This window comes from Festucalex cinctus, chromosome 5, assembly GCF_051991245.1.
Source record: "Festucalex cinctus isolate MCC-2025b chromosome 5, RoL_Fcin_1.0, whole genome shotgun sequence".
Taxonomy (NCBI): Eukaryota; Metazoa; Chordata; class Actinopteri; order Syngnathiformes; family Syngnathidae; genus Festucalex; species Festucalex cinctus.
The window spans coordinates 2,250,618-2,260,000 of NC_135415.1; the positions used below are offsets into that span (position 1 = coordinate 2,250,618).

Here is a 9,383-nt window from a genome sequence, read left to right on the forward strand (position 1 = left end):
TCCCTGGCTAATTAAAATTTGCTTGTAACTTATGTCATTCATTTGAAGGCTGACAATTCCCAAACCACCCCCTCATTTTAATTTGTGGGACATGCACATTTATTGTTAGGGAGGGGAGTGGTGCCCCCGATGGGATGTCAGCGCGGCTTGTTTTATACTTCCATCAGGGCTGTACTGCCTGTGGAGAAGAGTACAACTGTGGGGAAAGCAGGTTGAGCTACTGCCTGTGGGCAACATGACACCTGTGGGTAAAGCATGTTGAGCTACAGCCTGTGGGCAACATGAAAGAAAACTATCGCCTAACACACGTGTGGTGTCTGTATGTGTGTGAGCGAAAGGGAGAGGGACAGACAGTGTGACACAGGAAGCGACAGAGAATCTGGTAATAGAAAAATGGCAACAAATTGTGTGATGAGTGATGACTTTCCAGTGTTCAGTATGTGACTTACTTGGCTCAGCTGGAGGAGCTCTTAGCCCATTTTGTGGCAGCCTCTATCTGTGTCTCCCTTTCAATGACAAATGGCACAGCAAATAATATTGCATTATATACTAAGTACGAGCAGTCAGTAAGTAAGATGCTACTGCTGCTGCCTGTCGCTCGCGAAGCAGGCTGTTTTAGTAAATTAGATCCAGAAAATAATCATCTCCATTGTTGGCTTTTGGTTGGCCTATGCAGTAAGTTGAATGAAGATATGCCTTTTTGCCAATGTAACCTGTTTATCTGTGTGATGTTTTGGCTGGACTAAATCAAACTGGGTGGCACGGTGAATGACTGGTTAGCACGTCCGCCTCCCAGTGCTGAGGACTCGGGTTAGAGTCCAGGCTCCGGCCTTCCTGGGTGGAGTTTGCATGTTCTCTCCGCGTGGGTCTTCTCCGGGTACTCATGTCACCTCCCACATTCCAAAGACATGCTTGGCAGATTAATTGGGCACTCTGAATTGTCCCTCGGTGTGCTTGTGCGTGTGGATGGTTGTTCGTCTCTGTGTGCCCTGCAATTGGCTGGCAACCAGTTCAGGGTGTACCCCGCCTACTAGCTTAGCATGCTAAGCTAGCATTAGCATGCTAAGCTAATTATCATGCTAATTAGCATTAGCAAGCTAACTTAACATTAGCATAAACATGAAACATGATAGCATAAACATTAGCATTAGCATACTAAGCTAGCATTAACATGCTAAGCTAGCATTAGCAAGCTAACTTAACTCTTTGACCGCCATAAATGTTTAAAAACGTTCAATATAATCCTAGGATAGGCCGCCATAGACGTCAATTGACGTCTACTATGTTTTTTTATGGAAACGGGTGGAGGAAAGCCTTGGGCAGCTGAGCTCCAAGTATCAAGCCGATCGGGTTACTATAATGAGTATTCCTGGCCACTAGATGGCTGTGATGAGTCTTTTGGACAAGATCGGGTAGGAGACATCAGTAGAAGGACAGAGGCTGAGCTAGAGTGTTGAGGGGGAGAGAATGGCTAACTTGGCTAAGGGAGTCAAAAAGGCTACAGATGGCAATCAGCTCACGCTTGATCCTTATTTTCAAACCTCAAAAGCATCGACCAGTGCTCAAGAGCACAGTGATGACGGGGTTAAGTCATAGTTGAAGCGGTGACGCGGCCGTTTCGACCACGTCCTCAGGCCCCACCGGCTAGCGATGCTAATAACGTCCTAAGGCCCCACCGGCTAGCGATGCTAACACCGGAGAAAAGTGGTGCACAACCGAGCACGTCTGCACAGATGACGTTTCATCGGACGATGACGACTACTATGGGTCCGATGCAAGACAGTCTTGGACAGTCTTCCAAAGAACGTGAAGGTAAGCGCTAACATGCTAAGAGATTGCTAGTAAGATTACTTTCCTAACTTTTCGGGCGATCTGCTAGCAGCGTGTGTAAATGTGCTGATATACACTAAAACATCTATTACCTATACAAACGTGAATGTATATTTTATAGATCGTGCTCACAGCAACGTCCGACCGCTGGTTCTACGACAAAGAAAGGTAAAAAACAAAAAAAAACAAAAAAAACATTTTCAATACACCGTAACAATAAAAGAAAAGTCTTTCGGATAGTATTGTAATTGTATATGTTTCTTTCAGCTCCTCCTCATAGGGCCCAAAGTGACCCTTCTCACAGTGAGCAGAACAAAGGTAAAAAGAAATAAAAAAAAGATTCTCCACAGCACTAATAAAATATTTGATGGTAAACGTCTTCTATAATTTACAGAATGTGCATCAACCAATACATCCAAGAAAAAAAGGTAAACATGCACACACACACACACATTGCATCACAGTGCTCTAAAATAATATATGATATTGAAATGTACAGGGTGACCCAAAAAGATGCGTACCCATATTTTTGGAATGAAGTAAATCGGATGAATAATGTGGAAGTAAATGGAAAATGTAGAATGTGGGAAATAATCGGGTGCGAAATCGAAAATTGTGGGTAACACGTGAATTTTGGCACTGAAAAGCTGGAAGAGGGCATGGCATGAAATGGTGGAATATATTGAAGCTGGAATGAAGTGAATCGGATGAGTAATGTGGAAGTAAATGGAAAATGTAGAATGTGGGAAATAATCGGGTACGAAATCGGAAATTGTGAATTTTGGAACAGAAAAGCTGGAAGAGCTCATGGCGTGAATTACTGGAATAGATTGAAGTTGGAATGAAGTAAATCGGATGAAAAATGTGGAAGTAAATGTGAAATTTTGAATCTCCCATGAAGAATACATGGGGAAATTGTGGGTAACACGTGAATCGTGGGAATGAGAAAAATGGAAGCGATGTTGGCGTGAATATTTGGAATCGTTTGAAATTGGAACGGAGTGAATCAGGTGAAAAATGTGGAAGTTGAAACTGGACAAAAAAGTGCGAGGAATAAAATAGAATAATAACTAGAAAATGCCATTTCTGGAGAAATGGCGTGTGAAGGCTGGAGAGCTGAATGAATACCTGTGGAATGATTTGGAATAATGTTGAATGATGTTGAATGATATTGAATGGTGTTGAATGTGGGAAAGTGTAGAATGTGGGAATAATCGGCTACGAAATCGGAAATTGTGAATTTTGGAACTGAAAAGCTGTAAGAGCTCATGGCGTGAATTACTGGAATATATTGAAGTTGGAATGAAGTAAATCGGATGAATAATGTGGAAGTAAATGGAAAATGTATAATGTGTGAATAATCGGCTACGAAATCGGAAATTGTGAATTTTGGAACTGAAAAGCTGGAAGAGCTCATGAAATACTGGAATGTACTGAAGTTGGAATGAAGTAAATCAGATGAATAATGCGGAAGTAAATGGAAAATGTATAATGTGGGAATAATCGGCTACGAAATCAAAAATTGTAAATTTTGGAAGTGAAAAGCTGGAATAACTCATAGCATGAATTACTGGAATGTACTGAAGTTGGAATGAAGTAAATCGTATGAATGTGGAAGTAAATGGAAAGTGTAGAATGTGGGAATAATCGGCTACAAAATTGGAAATTGTGAATTTTGGAACTGAAAAGCTGGAATAGCTCATAGCATGAAATAGTGGAATGTACTGAAGTTGGAATGAAGTAAATAGGATGAATAATGCGGAATTAAATAGAAAGTATAATGTGGGAAGAATCGGCTACGAAATCAAAAATTGTAAATTTTGGAACTGAAAAGCTGGAATCGCTCATGAAATACTGGAATGTACTGAAGTTGGAATGAAGTAAATCAGATGAATAATGCGGAAGTAAATGGAAAATGTATAATGTGGGAATAATCGGCTACGAAATCAAAAATTGTAAATTTTGGAAGTGAAAAGCTGGAATAACTCATAGCATGAATTACTGGAATGTACTGAAGTTGGAATGAAGTAAATCGTATGAATGTGGAAGTAAATGGAAAGTGTAGAATGTGGGAATAATCGGCTACAAAATTGGAAATTGTGAATTTTGGAACTGAAAAGCTGGAATAGCTCATAGCATGAAATAGTGGAATGTACTGAAGTTGGAATGAAGTAAATAGGATGAATAATGCGGAATTAAATAGAAAGTATAATGTGGGAATAATCGGCTACGAAATCGGAAATTGTGAATTTTGGAACTGAAAAGCTGGAAGAGCTCATGAAATACTGGAATGTACTGAAGTTGGAATGAAGTAAATCAGATGAATAATGCGGAAGTAAATGGAAAATGTATAATGTGGGAATAATCGGCTACGAAATCAAAAATTGTAAATTTTGGAACTGAAAAGCTGGAATCGCTCATAGCATAAAAATACTGGAATGTACTGAAGTTGGAATGAAGTGAATCGGATGAATAATGTGGAAGTAAATGTGAAATGTAGAATCTCCAAAATGTAGAATGTGGGAATAATCGGCTACGAAATCGAAAATTGTAAATTTTGGGAACTGAAAAGCAGGAATCGCTCATAGCATGATCTTCAAACTTGTGAGTCTGGCCGCTTTCCATGGTAATATGTAGCGTTGCTGGGTACCACAGCCCGAATTTTATGTTGGCGGCGCAGCCGTGGAGCTCCCTCTTCACGGGAGTGAAAGCCGCCCTCCTCTTCGCCACAGACGGTGTGAAATCCGGAAATATGTGAATCCTTGTCCCGTTGTGCAGCAAGGGGGAGAGCTCTCCGGCTCGGCGCATGATCAGGCTCCGCGACTGAAACTGTGTCACCCTGATGACCATCAGACGCGATGGTTCGCCCTCCTTCGGTTTAGCTCGTAGTGTGCGGTGGGCCCTATCCAGTGCAGGTTTCTCGTCGAGTCCCAATAAACCTGGCAAAAGTTCAGCGACAAATTCTGTAGGTCTCGGTCCTTCAGACCCTTCAGGCAGGCTAACCAAACGAATATTGTTCCACCTGGAGCGTGCCTCCAAAACCTCACACTTTTTATTCAGCGAATCGACACGTGAAGTTAGCTTAGCCATCTCAGCTTGCATGCTAGTAATGGAGTCGCTATGTTCACTTGCTGAGTGCTCCAAATCACGAATAGCGCTACCTTGTAAGGCCAGTGCTTCTTCCAACGGTTTCAAAGTGGTCGAGACAGCCTTCCTGACTGACTCCAATATTATAGATTCAAATTTGGAGACGAACTCCGTTCTTTGCTCGTCCATCATTACTTTAATGCAGCCTAGCATCTCCTCATTAGCCTCCGGCTTCTCAGGGGACTCAGGCTGCGGGTGCGGCCTACCGCGACCAGACTTGGCGGAGTCAGTCTTCGTCCGAAGACTCGACATACTTGGAATTTAAATTTGGCCGACGTATAATAACAAAACAAAGTCCCAACACTTCACAACAGTCCGCTATAGTCAAGCTTTGATATCAATAAACAATTTTATAATCACATTCCCTAGGAGCTCCCGTTTCCACGTCCTACATCGAACACGTCCGCCGGAAGTCCCATTGGATTACCATTTCTAAGTGCTGGTGAGATAGGAGCAATAATACAATAATACAGCAATAATACAGTCAAGCCCGAAATGATTCATGCCCCCGGCATTTTTTTTTTTTTTTAAGTTACTTGTATTCAAACAGCATTTTTTTTTTCCTGGATTGGAAATGACCAGAGATGGGAAGTGACGAAGTACAAATACTTAGTTACTGTAGTTGAGTAGTTTTTTCCAGTACTTTGTAATTCACGGAGTATTTATCTTTTAGAACACTTTTTACTTTTATCCGTTACATTTTAACAACAGTATCCGTACTTTTTACTTGATACATTTTAAAAAAAGAGGGTTGTTGCTTGTTACTTGTTTTACGTGCTTGACAACGATTAACAAGTGACGGCAGCTTTTACTTCCTGGCTCGGCCGTTACAGCCAATCCTATGCAGCATTTCACACGGTCTCCGACTTCAGCCTAATTTATGCCTCCATGTTTGCTCTCGCGTTGATGACCGTCGTAGATCACATGATCTCCGGCGGTCATGAATTTTAAGTGCCGCGTCGCTCGTGGCCGGCTGCGGTGCACACGTCGCCAATCCTTGAACGCCGTGATGGCGAGGCGTAGCTCGCTTCTGATTGGTCCGTTCCATGGCGTTTTTTCTTTTTTTCTCTCTCTCTCTCTCCGCCCCCCGCCCAGATAGTTTCCGTGAAGGCAACTTGCGGCGCAAATCGACTTCCTGCTTGGAGACCACGGCTGTGAATGTGGATATGTGCCTGGGGCGAGAGGCGGAAAACAACAATAACTTTAAAAAAAATAAAAAATGTGTTTGCTAAGCGCATGGCTGTTGTGTTTTGGCGAGTTTACGGCCGACACCGGTGCAAATTGGCAATAATTAATTGCCACGGTGATGAACTTACTCTCCCCCTGGCTTTGTTTCATGTTTCTGAATTAAATTGAACTTCCTGAATCCGTCATAAAATGCAGAGGAATCGCCACTCTGTGGCGTCCCAGCCATAGCGACAGCGGAACTTGGTGTGAAACTCCAGCAGACACATATGTGTATTGCGCACAAGTCGGAAGGCAAACGCACGAGCGGAGATACGCCGTAACGCCTCCGCGCGAGCCTCTCGCAGAAGCATTCTGAGGCCTTTCCCCCCTTGTGATAGGCTCCATCTCAACCTATGAGATGACTCAATGTTGAGAAGTCGTCAAATTGAAATTACTTTGAAACTGTCAACATTATGGACTCAACTCAGAAGGAGCTAGGGAGTCGGCTGGCTACCCAGTCCGCCCACCCATGGCCTTACCTGCGTGAAATGTTCACCTTGGTCGGCTCGAAGAACGATTCATGGCGAATGCATTGTGTCCTGTGTAAATATAAACTCCAGGAGCTAGCCGCCTGCAAGAATTCACCGTCCAATCCGAAACAATTTATCGAGGTAAGGTACAGTTAAGCTAAATAATCATTACCCTTTCGTTAGCTTGGCCATCGTTAATGCACTGATCTGAATATATGACTACAATACATATGTATATATATATATATATATATATATATATATATATATATATATATATATATACATATATGTTATGGCTGGGCGCATTAATGCATTAACTTTGTGTTAATTCAGTAATTTATTAATGCCGACAATTATTTCATCGCGCATTGATGTCGTTCGTATTATTTATTTTATTGTTGCCTGTACTGTGCACGTTGAGATTTATTTTATAAATGTAAAGTGGATTATAAATAAAATCTATTATTATTATTATTATTATTAATGTATTATTATTAATGTACACATGTATACACTGCACCAGCGAGAATGTTTTGATTGTCTAGCTGTCATTTATCAAATCCACTTTGTAGTTACTCACGTTTACTTGGTGGCTACTGGTGTTGCTGTTTTTCACCGGCCAATCCTGTCACCGTAGTGTTCTTCACTTCTGCCATGGATGACACACGCAGCGAGCAGTGTGTGTTTTTTGTTTGTTTTTTTAACGAGCCACTTAATTGTTTGATTGACGGTAATGTGCGAAGACGACGCTCCCTCAGCTAATGCTCGGCGCATTATAGTGGGAAAGGAGGGGTGAGGGGGGCGGCTTGTCGTTGTCCACTGTCAATAAAGACTCGGTTCAACAAAACAAAAACTGTCGAGCACTTTTGCGAGTCAACACAAACACTGCTGGTAGCTCGGTACAATTCAACAGCAAGTAAATAGACTCACGAGTACTTTGATGTTCCTTTTTCACCATTTTGTCCCGATTCCGCGTCCCCGAAACGCTCGCCCCGGCTTTTAGTGTGTTGTAGCATGCTAGCTGCTAGCGGTACCGAGGCTGTGCCCGACCCGCTGCAATATGATTGGCTACAGCCTCGCTGGAAGGATATGACGCATGGCCAATAATATATATATATATTAGCGCTGGGCAACGATTCCAATTTTTAATTGCAATTAACGGCATGAGGTCCTTGCGATTAATCGCGATTAATCACATTGCACAAAATCACGCAATATACAAAAAAAAAACAAAAACTTCAAAAGTATTGCATTGCACCATTTATTTTAAATGTATTGCCATAAAAATTTAAGTGCCATAACATTTGTGGGGCTAACACTTTAGACCTTTTTCATACACCTGCAGTTAAATTAAATATTCACAGTTAATCTAAAATAAAACAATAATAAATAACCTAAATCTTATAGCCACTGCAGGGGTATCATTATCCCATTTGAACTAAAAAAATAAAAATAAAAAAATAAAAAAGCACAATAAAATTAAAAAAATAAAATAATAATTACAAAAAAAAATCACCCACAATCATAAAATTAGGCTATGACAATCTCTAGGGTAACAGCAGAAACATTACGCTTTCAACCAGGAGCAGTATTTGTAACATCCTGCAATTGTATGTTTTAGTCCTCTGCACTAAGCCAGTTGCTAACACAAACAAGATTATTAACATTTTCAGATGATAAGGAAGCTCTCTTCTTCTGTACAATATGACTAGCACGGGAAAACAACCTTTCACAGGGAACAGATGTTGCAGGTGTCGCTAAGTATTTCTGTGCATAGCATGCTAGTGTGCTGTGTGCACCTGCATGTTTGGACCACCAATCTAATGGACAGGATTCTGAACTAATTGTGGGTTCTGATCTGTATCGACGCACACAATACTCAATTGAGTCTTCATCCGCTTCAGAATCAGACTCAGATGAAGCAGCCAAAAGGCTTATTTTTTTCTTTGGTGGCTCTGATGTTTTTTCTTCCACAGATTTCTCTTCAACAACCAGCTGTTGCATAACTAAATTGGTGACAGAGGCCCATACCTCATTCCTCTCAGCTCGGGGGATGCACTTGAGGTCCTTGAATCTAGGGTCCAATGCAGTAGCAATCTTCAAATATGCAATGTTGCCGTTTTCCTTACGTGTCTCCAGGTCCTTTCTGAATGTAGATTTAAACTTGGCCACATACGCAGGATCATCATCTGAGCTCTCCATCACCCGAGCGAGATGGCAAAAGGCAGGCAGAGCCACAGAGCATGAGACGTACTTTTCACCTCCCAAAAGTATACCTGTAACAAAGTCAACTCCACATCAGTCCAGGGGTTCCTGAATTTCAATGTTGTGTTTCAGATTATGAAAAGTGTTGAGTATTAGTTTAAGTACTTCACATTATAACTCCATATATTTCACTAAATTAACATCCTTAAATTTCGAAACCTGTTTATAGAATGTGAATCATTTATTCCTGTAGATAGGCATTTTACTCAGTGAGGGAAACATTAAGCATGCATGAATTTCACCATGGGACCCCATGTAAGAAAATATTCTTAGTCTTCCAAGCACACAAGACAGTGTGAGAAATATGATGTACTGTAAATCTTACCTGCATGGCTCTAGTAGTGTTTCCAACTTGCGTAGTTTGTCCATTTCAGCTTCCGATGGCATGGCAATCTTGGTGTGTGAGGTGAGGGCATCCCTCAGTGGCTGTTCGTTTCTAAT

At 41.5% G+C, this 9,383-nt stretch overlaps 1 protein-coding gene and 1 pseudogene across 1 annotated transcript in view; one reads left to right on the top strand and one right to left on the bottom strand.

Moving 5' to 3' along the window:
• The first annotated feature begins 1,444 nt into the window (after positions 1 to 1,444).
• LOC144019083 (uncharacterized) overlaps positions 1,445 to 9,383 on the top strand; it is a 13,078-nt gene continuing 5,139 nt past the window's right edge. Inside the window, exons 1-4 of the mRNA XM_077521885.1 lie at positions 1,445 to 1,812; positions 1,952 to 1,998; positions 2,098 to 2,148; positions 2,225 to 2,258. Coding sequence (XP_077378011.1) covers positions 1,686 to 1,812; positions 1,952 to 1,998; positions 2,098 to 2,148; positions 2,225 to 2,258 — 259 coding nt within the window. The 5' untranslated portion in view covers positions 1,445 to 1,685. The remainder of the gene's footprint in view (positions 1,813 to 1,951; positions 1,999 to 2,097; positions 2,149 to 2,224; positions 2,259 to 9,383) is intronic.
• The window catches only part of LOC144018982 (E3 SUMO-protein ligase ZBED1-like), a 1,971-nt pseudogene continuing 882 nt past the window's right edge, over positions 8,295 to 9,383 (bottom strand).